At 42.6% G+C, this 16,209-nt stretch overlaps 1 protein-coding gene and 1 long non-coding RNA gene across 4 annotated transcripts; one reads left to right on the top strand and one right to left on the bottom strand.

The window, feature by feature from the left end:
• The first annotated feature begins 7,511 nt into the window (after positions 1–7,511).
• Positions 7,512–7,981, top strand: LOC139029024 (uncharacterized). Its single transcript, XR_011481240.1, has 2 exons — positions 7,512–7,556; positions 7,694–7,981. It is a non-coding gene; the product is annotated as an uncharacterized lncRNA (long non-coding RNA).
• LOC111977125 (cytochrome c oxidase subunit 4 isoform 2, mitochondrial) lies at positions 7,852–15,129 on the bottom strand. Of its 3 annotated transcripts, none has more exons than XM_024006442.2 (6): positions 15,025–15,129; positions 14,415–14,573; positions 8,919–9,021; positions 8,386–8,550; positions 8,094–8,225; positions 7,852–7,985 (listed from the first exon to the last, which is right to left on the bottom strand). In XM_024006442.2, the coding sequence occupies exons 1-6, from the start codon at positions 15,052–15,054 to the stop codon at positions 7,852–7,854; spliced, it is 723 nt and encodes a 240-aa protein (XP_023862210.1). In that variant the 5' UTR covers positions 15,055–15,129. The 3 variants fall into 3 exon arrangements, with proteins under 3 accessions (XP_023862210.1, XP_023862211.1, XP_070303903.1); XM_024006443.2 differs by having other exon boundaries at positions 14,415–14,545; positions 15,025–15,106; XM_070447802.1 differs by lacking the exons at positions 14,415–14,573; positions 15,025–15,129 and adding an exon at positions 9,220–9,549 and having other exon boundaries at positions 8,919–9,164.
• Positions 15,130–16,209: the final 1,080 nt, after the last annotated feature.

Raw genomic sequence — 16,209 nt, 5'->3', positions numbered from 1 at the left:
GTACTGGGCCCTCCAGGGTATTTAGTTCTAGTACGAGGCCCTCCAGTGTATTTAGTTCCAGTACCGGGCCCTCCAGAGTATTTAGTTAACAACAGTTTGTTCAGGTCCACCGTCACCCTGCTTAGGATCTTGATGCTCTCCTCTCCTAATTATTTTCTGTTTGATATCTCAAGAACACCATATTATTTGATTCTCTGGGGACAAGGTTTTCTCTTTACTTATGAATATACTATAGATCAGGGCTCTGTTCCTGGGGAGCTACCGTCCTGTAGGTTTACACTCCAACCCTGTTCCTGGAGAGCTACCGCCCTGTAGGTTTATATTAAAACCCTGTTCCTGGAGAGCTACCGTCCTGTAGGTTTACACTCCAACCCTGTTCCTGGAGAGCAACCATCCTGCAGGTTCTCACTCCAACCCTGTTCCTGGAGAGCAACCATCCTGTAGGTTTACACTCCAACCCTGTTCCTGGAGAGCAACCATCCTGTAGGTTTTCACTCCAACCCTGTTCCTGGAGAGCTACTGTCCTGTAGGTTTACACTCCAACCCTAATGTAGCACACCTGAATTGAATTATCTGGTTGATAAGCTGAATCAGGTTAGTTACAGCTGGGGTTGGAGTGAAAACCTGCAGGATGGTTGCTCTCCAGGAACAGGGTTGGAGTGAGAACTTGCAGGATGGTTGCTCTCCAGGCAAGAAGCTGGCCACGTTGCTCCAAACATCAAATTTCAAAGTGTATCGCTCCATTTCTCCAAACGTTAAGGGTTCAGTCTAGGGATTCATTCTGAATGGTTAAGGTAAGTGTTAAGGTTTGGGGATATTGTCCTCAACTGGGATCGAACACACAGCCTTCTGATCCAGAGTCATGGGATTTTGGCCATCCACAACACCCTGGCAAAACCCAAGCCTACTTGATGGTAATAGTGCTCACTGTTCTCCCTAGTGGCCGGTTTTGAAGGCACTTCCCAACATTTTAGGACGTGGATTAACGTCCAATTTCGACACCAAACTTGAACGACCTGGCTGCTCCAGGAACAGGGTGGGAGAGCCCTGCTATAGATGAATACCTGCCAACTGATCATGAACCATTTCATCACAGACCTGATTTGATTATACATTCCAAGACAGTAATATATGTTTCTAGTGTGTGCCCCACAAAACGCTAGCCTGGATGCCAGTCTAATCCACTAGCCTGGATGCCAGTCTAATCCACTAGCCTGGATGCCAGTCTAATCCACTAGCCTGGATGCCAGTCTAATCCACTAGCCTGGGTGCCAGTCTGTTACTGCTCTCTTGCCGACTCCTTATAGAATTGTCATAACCAGGCTAACAAAAAGCTGCTTGCAGGCTTTTCCTGCAATGTGACCTTTGTCACATGAAGAAGTTCCCTCCGTGTGTGTGCATTCGTGTTGTATGGAAAAGGTTTTGCAGGAGGCATAAGAATGAATTGAAGCAGCATTAAAACTATGTACTAGTTGTTTAAACCATCATTAGAACAGTATCATAGTTACTAACATAAAAAAAAAACAGCGAGCTGACTTTGAAATGTTATTTATGATATTTGGTGTAAAGTGTCCCTTCAAATTGCCTTATTAAATTCCATATTTGCATTGATGTGTACTTTCTATTTCATTGTTAATGTTTTGGGTTTTAACTGCTAATAGAATATTGAGAGGGTAAAGGAGGAAAACAATGCCATGTCTAATGGTCTGTTTCTATGTCTTAGATTACATGCAACTGAATAAAAGACCAATGTGGAACATGGAGAGATTTCAGAGTTTTCATTTTGGGAGGGATGAGGGGAAAAGGCCAGAAGACATCATTTGAGGAAAACTCAAACGTTCATGACTTTTGAMCTAGTTGTTGAACATGTTAAAGTAGGACAGAATTTTCAACCAACTTCAATTCCAGACTCCATTCAAGACAACCAATGTCTGCTAAACGTCCGTGTCTAGTTGCAGGGGATTCGTTTGAATTTAGAAGTAATCCAACCATGTGTACGCCGCCATCTTGTCTTTAAAAAAAATCTTCTCTCATTGATTGAGACGGGTGAGTGTTCACCCCAAAGTCTCACATGTAATGACACTCACGTGTCTTGATCAATGACCGAAGATTTGAAATAGACAAGAATGCGACTTACACATTGTCAAACAAACCCCCTGCAACTAGACATGGATGTTTAGAAGACATTGGTTGTCTTCCAAGTCGGGAATTGTGGAAGTATCGCCAAGTTAAGGTTGGTCGAAAATTTCCTGTGCTATGCCAAACAGTACGTATCCTGTAACTGCTAATGCAGCATCACATTACCCCTTTACAATCTGTTAGCTAGACTTGATCCTAAAGGAGAGAACATCCAAATGAATATATTATTCTGTAAATTCATTTAACACCCCCAGTTGACAACATTTTGAGCAGTAATGCAATGGTTCATTGGATCAGTCTAAAACTTTGCACATACACTGCTACCATCTAGTAGCCAAAATCTAAATAGTGCCTAGACTTCTCGTTCCAAGGTTTTTCTTTAATTTTACTATGTTGGAAAAGCATTCCAGGTGAAGCTGGTTGAGAGAATGCCAAGAGTGTGCAAAGCTGTCAAGGCAATGGGTGTCTACTTCGAAGAATCTGAAATCTAAAATACACTTTGATTTGTTTAACACGTTTTTTGGTTACTACATGATTCCATATGTGTTATTTCATAGTTTTGATGTCTTCACTATTATTCTACAATGTAGAAAATAGTCAAATCTAATAAAAACCTTGAATGAGTAGGCGTGTCCAAACTTTTGACTGGTACTGTACATCGGTTTTATTATAAATGAATATTGATACATTGATTCTTGAAGAATATAACTTATAAATAAATGCCTCATGAGCTTAGTTCAACTTTCGTGCCCCATCGGAACCCAAAATGAGCTTATTTTACTCCAATGTTTATAAACAAAGTAAATGTAAACAAACAATATATAACTTCATGGTTAAAACTATAATTTTGACATCATGGATGGGCAGTCTTTGCATCCATCTATGAATTTGAGAGTGGTTACATATCTCCAGCCCCATCCCTCAGCTTTTTACCAAAACAGGGATGGGGAGGAGGCTTTGTTCGTTTTTCAATTGCTGATTGCTGCCTTAACAGGCTTGATGCTGTCCCTTACCTAAAATTAGTCCTAACATTGCAATGAATAGCAGTATTTTCTGTAGAAAATTATTAGATTATGCTTGTAGTAGAGAGTATAGATGACAAACAAGTTAAAGATCAGGTACGGTCTGAGGCTCTGAGCATCATCACTACAAGTAAGGAAAGCACACAAAAAGGTACAAGGTTTGATTTTATTTTTTTGTTGTCATTGAGTAATAATCTTTTGATACATAAATGCTACAATGAACCATTTTATAGTGMAAATTCCCTTTTGTGAGAACTGAAAATGCTGCCTTAAAAGGGATTCTCTGGTACTTCTGTATACTTTTTCGACAGTAGTTCTGAAAGTAGCGCTCACGAGCAAAAGTGGTCCCGAAAATGATGTAATACATTGCATACACTACATGACCAAAAGTATGTGGACACCTGCGCGTCAAACATCTCATTCCAAAATCACGGGCATTAATATGGAGTTGGTCCCCCTTTGCTGCTATWACAGCCTCTACTCTTCTGAGAAGGCTTTCCACTAGATGTTGGAACATTGCTGCGAGGACTTGCTTCCATTCAGCCACGAGCATTAGTGAGGTGGGGCACTGGTCTTGGGCGATTAGGCCTGGCTTGCAGTCGGCGTTCCAATTCATCCCAAAGGTCTTTGATGGGGTTTAGGGCAGGGCTCTGTGCAGGCCAGTCAAGTTCTTCCACACCGATCTCGACAAACCATTTCTGTATGGACCTCGATTTGTTTTTGGGGGCATTGTCATGCTGAAACAGGAAAGGGCCTTCCCGCAAACTGTTGCCACAAAGTTGGAAGCACAGAATCGTCTAGACTGTCATTGTATACTGTAGCGTTAAGATTTCCCTTCACTGGAACTAAGGGAACCATGAAAACCAGCCCCAGACCATTATTCCTCTTCCACCACAATTTACAGTTGGCACTATGCACTCTGGCAGGTAGCGTTCTCAAGGCATCCGCCAAACCCAGATTTGTGCGTTGGACTGCCAGATGGTGAAACGTGATTAATCACTCCAGAGYACATGTTTCCACTGCTCCAGAGTCCAATAGCGGCAAGCTTTACACCACTCCAGCTGATTCTTGGCATTGCACGTGGTGATCTTAGGCTTGTGTGCTGCTGCTCGGGCCATGGAAACCCATTTCATGAAGCTCCCGACAAACAGTTATTGTGCTGACGTTGCTTCCAGAGGCAGTTTGTAACTCGATAGTGAGTGTTGCAACCGAGGACAGACAATTTTTACGCGCTTCAGCACTCGGCGGTCCCGTTCTGTGAGCTTGTGTGGCCTACCACTTCGTGGCTGAGCCGTTGTTGCTCCTAGACGTTTCCACTTCACAATAACAGCACTTACAGTTGACCTGGAGCAGCTCTAGCAGGGCAGAAATTTGACAAACTGACTTGTTGGAAAGGTGGCATCCTATGACGGTGCCACGTTGAAGGTCACTGAGCTCTTCAGTAAGGCCATTCTACTGCCAATGTTTTACTCTATGGAGATTGCATGGCTGTGTGCTCGATTTAATACACCTGCACGTGGCTGAAAGGGGTGTCCACATAATTTTGTGTATATAGTGTACGTGCAGATACAGTTGAAGTCGGAAGTTTACATACACTTAAGTTGGAGTCATTACAACTCGTTTTTCATCCACTCCATAAATTTCTTGTTAACTAACTATAGTTTTGGCAAGTCGGTTAGGACATCTACTTTGTGCATGACACAAGTAATTTTTCCAACAATTGTTTACAGATTATTTCACTTATAATTCACTGTATCACAATTACAATGGGTCAGAAGTTTACTTACTCTAAGTTGACTGTGCCTTTAAACAGCTTGGAAAATTCCATAAAATGCTTCAGAAGCTTCTGATAGGCTAATTGACATCATTTGAGTCAATTGGAGGTGTACCTGTGGATGTATTTCAAGACCTACCTTCAAACTCAGTGCCTCTTTGGGAAAATCAAAAGAAATCAACCAAGACCTCAGAAAAAAATGTAGACCTCCACAAGTCTGGTTCATTCTTGGGAGTAAGTTCCAAATGCCTGAAGTAACCACGTTCATCTGTACAACCAATAGTACGCAAGTATAAACACCATGGGACCACGCACCCGTCATACCGCTCAGGAAGGAGACGGGTTCTGTTTCCCTAGAGATGAAACGTCTTTGTGCAAAAGGCAAAGACCTTGTGAAGTTGCTGGATGGCAACAGGTACAAAAGTATCTATATCCACAGTAAACGAGTCCTATATCAACAATAACTGAAAGATCCGCTCAGCAAGGAAGAAGCCACTGCTCCAAAACCGCCATAAAAAAGCCAGACTATGGTTTGCAACTGCAACATGGGAACAAAGATCAACTTTTTGGAGAAATGGTCCTCTGGGCTGAATGAAATCAAAAGTAGAACTGTTTGGGCCATAAGGACCATCGTTATGTTTGGAGGAAAAAGGGGCAGGTTGCAAGACAAAGAACACCCCCAAACCATGAAGCACAGGGTGAGCATCATGTGGTGGGGGTCTTTGCATGCAGGAGGGACTGGTGCACGTTCACAAAATAGATTAGCTCATGAGGGAGGGAAATTATGTGGATATTTTGAAGCAACATCTCAACGACATCAGTCCAGAAATTTAAAGCTTGGTCTGCCAAATGGTCTTCAAATTGGGCAATTGACCCCAAGCATACTTCAAAGTTGTGGCAAAATGGCTTTAAGGACAACCAAAGTCAAAGGTATTGGAGTGGCCATTCACAAAAGCCCTAGACCTCAATATCCTATAGACAATTTGTGGAGCAGAACTGGAAACAGCGTTGCGGAGCAAGGAGGCCTACCAACCTGACTCAGTTACACCAGCTCTTCAGGAGGAATGGGCCAAAATTCACCCGAATTATTGTGGGGAAGCTTGTGGAAGGCTACCCAAAAGACGTTTGAACCCAAGTCAAACAATTTAAAGGCAATGCTACCAAATACTAATTGAGTGTATGTAAACTTCTGACCCACTGGGAATGTGATGAAAGTAATAAAAGCTGAAATAAATCATTCTCTCTACTATTATTCTGACATTTCACATTCTTAAAATTTTGTGGTGATTCTAACTGACCTAAGACAGGGAATTTTTACTAGGATTAAATGTCAGGAATTGTGAAAAACTGAGTTTAAACGTATTTGGCTAAGGTGTATGTAAACTTCCGACTTCAACTGTACGTGCACCACGCCATTGCTCTCTCTCCCTCTGCTGTGGGTGAGTCTCGCAAGCTGTCACAAATAGCGAAGGGCTGAATCTCATTGGCTCGAACTGTAATTTCTTGGGGGCTCGCCCACAAGGGAGGAAATGTAGGGAATATGGTGCAGCACAGCTTCTAGAAAACAGTCTTTCAAACTATGGATTTCATGGCTAATTGAGGTAACACAGTAATGTTGCTCAGATTATGCATGTATGAACTACACATTGACACATCCAGTCCAAAGTGGGAGGTCTAAAAAAAATACTTATTTGTCGCCAAAGTACCAGAGCATGTCTTTAAAGCCAAAGTACCGGTGCATGTCTTTAAAGCCAACATATCGGTGCATGTCTTTAAAGCCAACGTATCGGTGCATGTTTTTTAAAGCCAACGTATCGGTGCATGTCTTTTAAAGCCAAAGTATCAGAGCATGTCTTTAATGTGTTTCACAGTTATGGGATAAAACAAAAGTATACTAGGCTGTGTTTTTTGTTAGTGTTGAGTGTATCTGAACCACAGGGACCACCAAGGCAATTGTATAACCCGCAATACTCACTTCCTTTAGGGCCAAACCAGACACAATACTACTGGAAATGCTAAAGCAGAAATTAGGACAAGCAGCCCATATTGTTAAAACATATTTTCTCAGATAGATGGAGAGAGAAGAAAGCAAACAGTTTTTGTAATTTTTTACTCAAACAGTATGGGGATGGATTCAGATGTGTAGCTTGCCACTACGGTGGAAGGAGAGGCTGTTGGCTAAACAGTATGGGGATGGATTCAGATGGGTAGCTTGCCACTACGGTGGAAGGAGAGCTGTTGTAAACGAATGTGGGATGATTCAGATGGGTATTGGCCACTATCGGTGAAGGAGAGGCTGTTGGCTAAACAGTATGGGGATGGATTCAGATGGGTAGCTTGCCACTATGGTGGAAGGAGAGGCTGTTGGCTAAACAGTATGGGGATGGATTCAGATGGTAGCTTTTCCACTATGGTGGAAGGAGAGGCTGTTGGTCTAAACAGTATGGTGATGGATTCAGATGGGTAGCTTGCACTATGGTGGAAGGAGAGGCTGTTGGCTAAACAGTATGGGGATGGATTCAGATGGGTAGCTGCCACTAGAGGTGGAAGGAGAGGCTGTTGGCTAAACAGTATGGGGAGTGGATTAAGATGGGTGCTTGCCAACTACGGTGGAAGGAGAGGCTGTTGGCTAAACAGTATGGGAATGCGATCAGATGGTAGCTTGCCACTTCTAACGGTGGGAAGGAGAGGCTGTTGGCTAAACAGTAAATGGGGAAATGGATTCAGCATGGGTAGCTTCCACTAGGTGCGACAGGAGGCTGTTGGCTAAACAGTATGGGGATGGATTCAGATGGGTAGCTTGCCACTACGGTGGAAGGAGAGGCTGTTGGCTAAACAGAGGCTCAAGGTGCTCAGAGGCTCAAGTCCAACCGCTCCTCATTTCAGTACAGTATCCCGTCTATTCCCTTACTTCATTTACTTCCATTGTTTGTTCTTGTAGTCCCACTTGGCAGAAAAGCCCTCAATTGGGTTGACCCGCATGTCCAGCATCCTCTGGATCTGCTTAGCCTGCCACTCCTCACCAAAAGTGTGAGGTTGAGGTGGGTACACTGTGGGACACAAAGGAGAAAGAGAACAGCAGCTTTGAGGATAGAACATGTGTGATACAGGCTCGAGGAAGTCTATCAAGTTTAGCAATCAACCATGAGAATTCTTACCATAGTGGCCCTGCCAAAACACCACCAGACCAGTGATGCCAAAGAAGATGAACATCCCACCAATCACAGTCTTCCACTCATGGGACGGCTTCTTCATCTCGGGGTAGGTGTGGTTGAACTTCAGCCTGTACACTGGGACAGAGAAGGAGAAATATTAAGGGTAGCAGGATGAAAAGCTGTAAAATGAGAAGGAATGAGACAGTACATATTCCACTTGCTTTGGCAATGTAAACATTCAGTATGTTTCCCATGCCACAATAAAGCTATTTTAATTGAATTGAGAGGGGATTACAGGCGATTTTTTCCTCCTTGGACAGTGCAGTCCATGGCCCCTTCTCCTTCTGTTTCAGGCTCTTATCCTTAGAATCGAGGACATCAATCCATGCTCTGTCTGGCAGAGGAGTGTCCAGACGATCCCAGTACATTGGCTGGGACATGTCCACCTGGTCAGATACCTCTACAGTACAGGAGCGATAGGGCACATGATTGATTATGTGAGTGGGAGGCTGAGGTAAAGGGAGTTGTAAGGTGGGGTTTAGAGGTTTATAGACGTTAGAGAAGTAGACATTACACTGGGTGGTAAGACCTCAGGTCCTTGCGCTTGTAAAAACCATTCACCACTTAAAGCCAACAACGCCATCTGCTGATAATACATGCAATGGGTAGGCCATGCCATTTCAAATTCAACTTGCTCAAATAAAATTTSGTTTTACACAACAAACTAGGATATGTGTATTGTGATAAAAAGAAATGGATACATTTATACTGAAAATAAATGTTTTTTCCTACAGACAATTATGCATGCAGTGCAACGTCAAAGAATACCGTGGTGGCTATGGCTTGACATCCTCGCACCACTGTTGGTCAGTCCCACCACGGCGCGCCTGGAAAGCAAGCACCCCACTCGTCCTGCTGTCAGGCGAAGCATCTGACAGGTGAGGAATAGAGACAGAACAAGATTTATACCTCAACAAAATGTCTCTACATAACTGATCATTCCATCCGGACCCAGTGAGCACCGTCTGACGCTGTTGTCCATGGACGTTGAAAAGACGACGATATTTGGTCCATCTGCCCTGGCCTTGATTTAAACATCCACAGACGTCATTTTTTGGTCCAGACCGGCCTTGATTTTAACATCCACAGACATCCGGTCCAGGCTGGACAAAACATTTGAAATAAAGATAGACTATSTATAATTGGTTCAGATTTGGACAGTACAGTAAAGAAAAGTGGAGTATYGTTCAGTACAGTACAGTAAAGTACATTACAGTACAGAACATAGTAAAGTACAGTATTATGTACTCTATTGTACTGTACCCTACTGTACTGAACTATACTCTACTTTTCTTTACTGTCCAAATSTGAACCAATTATAGATAGTCTATGTTTATTTCAAACTCTAATGTTCTGAACTAAATCGTGTACTTTACTGTAATGCACTCTGTGCTCGACTGCATTGGTTRCCAAACTGTGCGTAAGGGGGGCCTGAGTAAAAAAGTTTGGGAACCCCTGCTCTGCTGTACTCTACTGTTGTCCAAACTTGTGAAACATAGACGTCTATATTGGTTCAGACGTTTTAAGATCTGGTATGCGTCAGCAACGTCTGAGCAGGGGAGCAAGACCTGTGTCTTGTTTAGAATAATACCCAGTGTGCTTTGCAAGTGTTCATTTTTTTTTTACATTTACATTTTGGGTTTTTAGCAGGCGCTCTTATCCAGAGCAACTTACAGTCAGTGCATTCAACTAAATGTAGATAAAACAACCACATATTACACTCATAGCACAACAACAACAACAAAAAATCCATAACATTCCTGAGAAGTGCGCTGTTGTTTTTTGTCTGTTGGTGCAATACATTTTAACATGATCATTATCAGTTGTAAAGCTTTTGAAAAAGCTAACATAAGTGCATGTGACAGGTAAGAGCAATAATACATATAATATAAGGCTTTCTTTATTGACTAGTAGATCAAAAGGTAACGTATGAGTGGTTGAAATTTGTCCATAGAAACAAGTAACAAAAKATAATGTATTTTCAGCGTATATGTCTTTTAGTGGTCATTTCAATGTAATTCTGCTCACTGGGGAGGCTCCCTCTTTCATTTTAAAGTGACCAGGTACTTTAACAATAAGCCAAAACGTATCCTCTGCGCAATGCCGTAAAAACAAAGGTTGATGGAAAAGCCTAGCTTCTTTAGGGACTTCAAAGCAAAGCAAGTTAGGCTAAGTAACTACGCTAGGGGAGAGTGGGGTAAGTTGAGCCAAAGGGTTAGTTAAGCTACCCCTTGTTTCTAGCAGTGGTGTAATGTACTTCAGTAAAAATACTTTAAGGTACCACTTAAGTAGTTTTTTGGGGGGTAAGAAGTCCATTAGAGCAGCAGCAAGGGATGAAACAAAATATACAATGACTCTGAAGAGGTACATTCCCACATGAAAAAATCCTAATGTAGTCCGCAAAAACACTAAAGTGGATACTGTAGTATTTTACTGTAGTTTTACGGAAATGTAGTATACTGTAGTATTTATAGTTTACTACAGTCTAAATACTCTAGTAAGAAAAAAAATGGTAGTATATACTATAGTAATTACTGTAGTGTTTTTGTGGACATTACTGTTGCATTTTTGTTTTATTGTCTTTGACATAGCAGTGGGGGCTTGTCCTTGAGGAACCCTACTGGACAAAATACTCAAAGAGCACATTTTCCATAACCTGTAGGTAGGTAGATAAGACTGAGGTCTGAATGTAGCCTGTAGGGAACACAATATATGGTCTATACTTGGCATGTACAGTAGGTTTCTCACTTATGGGTGACACAAATTGGGATATGGGGGAGAGGAATGGGCGGGGTATATGCAAATTGTATACTGTAGTATATACCATAGTAATTACTGTAGTGTTTTTGCGGACTGTAGTGTTTTTGTGAACATTATTGTAGTATTTACTGTGGTGTTTTGTGGTATGTAGTATACTGTAGTATTTACTATTGTATTCTACAGTATATTACAACATTATATAGTAATTACTACACATGATCGAGGGATAGTGTGTAGTATAGTATTCTACAGTGTACTACAGTTTACTGCAGAATTCTATAGTAAGTGCTGTAATATTCTATTGTAAACTGTAGTATTTTTTAATGTGGGTTTACAAAAAAGAAAACAAACATTTAACTTTYCGAAAGAGAGGCTATGATATAGTAGCATAGGCACACAAGAGCTGTGTTCGAATACTCATACTAGCTGCACTAACTGTAAATGTGACGTAAATTGAGTTTGTAGTATGCTTATTAGTCATAGTATGGATATAGTTAGCATGCCAAAAGTTCCCGGATGACATAGTAAAGTCACCAAAATACAAAGTATACAAGCAATGGACAGTATTTCCGTGCTTTTAGGGCCCATAATACAATTCTTCAGAAAATGGGCGTGGCTTCACAACATTTTCAGATGTGAAGAAAATGGCGGAAATTATGCAGCCGAAGACCGAAGAGAGAGGATACAAATTTGTTGCTTTAACTAATTATGACAAATGTTAAGAAGCTGTTGAGCAATGTAATAAAGTAATGACTTTTCAAAATAAGTTACGTTACACGATATGTTGGCAGACAATTTGTTTACGAACCACATCACAGCAGTATATACCGGGTATGTTGACTACTAGTACATTGAACTTGCCAGTATATTTACTTTATGCTATCTAACTAACTACCCAATGTTTGTTGACTTGATTATTCACGTCATTCATAGCTTAGCGAAGTGGTCCGTTCTTAAATTCGCTCTGGCACCACACTCCTAGGGCCCTCACCTCCTCCCTGTAGGCTGTCTCYTCATTGTTGGTAATCAGGCTTGCTACTGTTGTGTTGTCTGCAAACTTGATGATTGAGTTGGAGGCGTGCGTGGCCACGCAGTCATGGGTGAACAGGGAGTACAGGAGGGGGCTGAACACGCACCCTTGTAGGGCCCCTGTGTTGAGGATCAGCGAAGTGGAGATGTTGTTTCCTACCTTCACCACCTGGGGGCGGCCGTCAGGAAGTCCAAGACCCAGTTGCACAGGGCGGGGTTCAGACCCAGGGCCCCGAGCTTAATGATGACCATTGAGGGTACTATGGTGTTGAATGCTGAGCTATAGTCAATGAACAGCATTCTGACGTACAGTTGAAGTCGGAAGTTTACATACACTTAGGTTGGAGTCATTAAAACTCGTTTTTCAAACACTCCACAACTTTCTTGTTAACAAACTATAGTTTTGGCAAGTTGGTTAGGACATCTACTTTGTGCATGACACACGTAATTTTTKCAACAATTGTTTACAGATAGATTATTTCGCGTATAATTCACTGTATCACAATTCCAGTGGGTCAGAAGTTAACATACACTAAGTTGACTGTGCCTTCAAAACAGCTTGGAAAATTCCAGAWAATTATGTCATTGCTTTAGAAGCTTCTGAWAGGCTAATTGACATAATTTGAGTCAATTGGAGGTGTACCTGTGGATGTATTTCAAGACCTACCTTCAAACTCACTGCCTCTTTGCTTGACATCATGTAAAAATCAAAAGAAATCAGCCAAGACTTAAAYAAAAYAAAAAAATTAAATGAACAAAATATTGAATTGGCTTAGTCTTGTTTTTTATGTTTTAGAAAAACAACATATTTAAGTAATCCAATGGACTTGTGCATCATCAATGGGACTACTCAAAGCCTATCCTAACGTTACACGGCCTAATGTTATTCGTTTATTAGCTAGCTACCGGAAACTTACAGTGCATCATTGCTATGCACCATTGCCATTTCAACAGTGTATCATTGCGTATCATTGCGTTGCATAGCCTACGTACCGTAGTGTAATGGATATGTGCATCATCAGTGGACTAATCACAGGCTAATGTTACTTGGCCTAACGTTGTTATAATGTTTTGCTAGCTAGCGCACGTTAACGTACAGTGTARCATTGCTATGCATAGCCTACTGTCAATTTACCACTGGGGAAGGAATCGTCCATTTCAAATGACGAACTGTTCATTGCCTGAAATTGAACAAAAATCTTTGTCCTACACTGGTCTGCATTGCTTAAATAGCCTTTTGCTCCCATACATTCGCAAATGTTTCCCATACGTTTCTTTGACAATTCCGCCTTGATACTCTCATCTCCCCAGATCTCTAGTATGGTCTCCATTTCACATACWGTCCACGTCGCACCTTTGCCCTTATTTGAACACTTTTTTGTATTTTTAGCTATTTAATAGTATGTCTACCTAAAGTTAACTGGCTAACAAAAGTTTAATGACCAACAGAAAATAACGAATATCGCTTGTGTTGCATCTTTGTATTTTAAAAGTTCACGACACGTGTTGCCGGTAACATTACCTGCTACCTTGGTCCTAAATCTTGGATCCACAGACCAGGCATTGTCCAGGATTAGTTTACGTTTCATATATGCTTTATAGCGCGGATCAGGGTACCGAACGCTCCAGGATCTGGATCATACAGGGGATATGGGAAAGCGCCCTTAATTACACTCCAGTCTTAGACTAAACTAAAACCAGGGGAGGATTCAGAAAGGCTGGGAATACCAGCTAATTTAGGAGATTTGTTTGTATTGCAAGAGTAATACTCTCACACACACACACACACACACACACAACACACCACAACACACACACACACACACACCACACACACACACACACACACACACACACACACACACACAACACAGCCCAGCCAGGAACATTTTTGGAAACTGGCCAGTTTTGGTCAACATCAGCAGGGTCTAAATGACCTCCACACACAGACAGACGGACAGACAAACAGACACGGACCATTACACATTTATGAGACACACTTTGAGACATTTATGCAAAATCCTTTGTGCAGACATATTTTTATCAAGGAGTACAGTGTGATTTGTTCTCCAAATATGAAGTTGCGTCTGTCTTTTAAAGCACAAATGTTTACAAATTAAACTTGTGGAGAATTGAGTTAACACATAGGGCATTGGTCGTCTAATAGCCTAATGCATCATTTCAAAAGGCATTGAGAGAGATTACAATTATTTGTATCCAAATACAGTATTGCATACCATTAATACAATCATTTTTCCTCTCTCAACAGCCTGACGAGGAATAGTACCAATGCTCATACCTTTAAAAAAAWAATTGTCTGTTTGTAGAAGTCTCTGTCTGCACATTCTGTATTAGAAGTCTAGATACCCCTCTCACCTTCCCAAGGGTCTAAATACCCCCCCAACCCAGCCCCTGTCTGACCCAAATAGCTAGTCCTCTCTGACCCTAAAGGTTCTGAAATCATCGGGTACTCACATTTGTCCTGAGAGAGTGGACCTTGAGAAAAACAATATGGACAAAAAAGTTCACCCGATCTTCAGCGATTGCCTGCTTTGGCGCACTGTTGCCGTGTCTCAGCTTTGGTTCTTGGTGAGAAAATGGGAGGGCTGAAGGCAGGGAGGGGGTGTGTGAGAGCTTAGACAGACTAAACCAGTACAAGTAAACAATCTGAGAAAGCATGTGACACTACTGGCAGACTAGAGCAGGGATAGGATTGCACTGTAAAATATATATTTCACTCTCTCTTTAATCATTTTCTCCTTTCCACCTTCACAGATCTTACAGAGAACTCCACTGTGACAGAAACAGGGAGCCTCTGGAATGCAGAAAGGGTCACTTTAGGTCAGTTTTATTTTAAGAACGAAGGGTCTTAGAAAAGAGTTGCTTTAACAGTGAAGAGGAAATGGAAAAACATCTCTAGAGAGAGAGAAAGAGACCGAGAGAGACCGTGTGAAAGGTTGAAAGAGAGAGACCGAGAGAGACCGAGAGAGGGTAAGAAAAAGAGTGAGATGTGAACCTCGGTATTTGAGGAGGAAGAGTGGGAGTTAGAAAAAGGGAAAGAGACAAGATGGGCTCAAGTTCAGACCTGATTTAGGTTTAGGACCCGAACCACCATTACCCCTGACAGTTGTTCGGCTGCTGGTATGTGATCCACAGGAGGGCAACCAACGGTGTGGGCGCTGAGGGGAGAGGAGGGGGAGTGACAAGCAAATGTAGACAGCAGCTCTTAACTCAGAGGCACTTGTCTTTCTGTCTGTATTTCTGTCATTATCTCTCTCTCTCTCTCACTTGACCAGCATGAACATATTTATAAACTGCAGGCGAATGTGCCAGGTTGGGTCAATGTTAGCATCAACTATACCCACTTTGGTAGCACATTTGACCAACCTATTTCAGCAGAACACGGTAAAGAAATGACAGAAGTACTAACAGCTAGAGTCTAGTAGTAGTAGGTTTTCAATCCATATTAACACAGAGCAGTGCAATGGATTCAGACAGTCTGTTAAAGAGTAACTTCCCTCTGATAAACAGAGTTGTTGCTGGTACATTACGTAACCATCAGAGTCCACCTTACTTGGACAAACACTCTTACTGCTTCTTTAATATCTTCATGGTTTGTATATATAAAAGTACATTCAATCTGCTTGCCAATCTTTCACCGGCACAGGACTAAGTATATTTGACTGCAATGGTAGACTTGAATAAATATACAGTATGTAGTTGGATGCCTTTCAGCAGTGGTGGAAAAAGTACCCAATTGTCATACTTGTCATACCAACCCCCCCCCCTCGCTCCTACCAACCCCCACTACTACCAACCCCCCGCTCCCACAACCCCCCGCTCCTACACCCCCGCTACTACCCCCCCCGTCCTACCACCCCCCGCTCTACCCCCTCCTCTCTACCAACCCCACTACTACCAACCCCCGCTCCCACCAACCCCCGCTCCTACCAACCCCCGCCTCCTACACCCCCGCTCCTACCAACCCCCCGCTCCTACCAACCCCGCTCCTACCAACCCCTCGCTCCTAACAACCCCCCGCTCCTAACAACCCCCCGCTCCTACCCGCCCCTCGCTCCTAAACAACCCCCGCTCCTACCCCCCTCGCTCTACCAACCCCTCGCTACCTAACAACCCCCCGCTCCTACCACCCCCGCTCCTACCAACCCCTCGCTCCTAACAACCCCCGCTCCTAACAACCCCCGCTCCTACCAACCCCCGCCTCCTACCACCCCCGCTCCTACACCCCCGTCCTACAACCCCCGCTCCT

This window comes from Salvelinus sp. IW2-2015, linkage group LG17 (assembly GCF_002910315.2).
Source record: "Salvelinus sp. IW2-2015 linkage group LG17, ASM291031v2, whole genome shotgun sequence".
Lineage (NCBI taxonomy): Eukaryota > Metazoa > Chordata > Actinopteri > Salmoniformes > Salmonidae > Salvelinus > Salvelinus sp. IW2-2015.
This window is presented reverse-complemented; position numbering and strand designations above follow the sequence as displayed.

Bases quoted from the DNA above. Each gene is read 5' to 3' on its own strand.
- LOC111977125 (XM_024006442.2), bottom strand. From the start codon at position 15,054: ATGGTGGTTCGGGTCCTAAACCTAAATCAG. The intron at 14,574-15,024 runs GTCTGAACTTGA...AGTCTGTCTAAG, and splicing joins GGGTCCTAAACCTAAATCAG to CTCTCACACACCCCCTCCCT. The intron at 8,226-8,385 runs GTAATCCCCTCT...TCTCTGTCCCAG, and splicing joins CAAGGAGGAAAAAATCGCCT to TGTACAGGCTGAAGTTCAAC.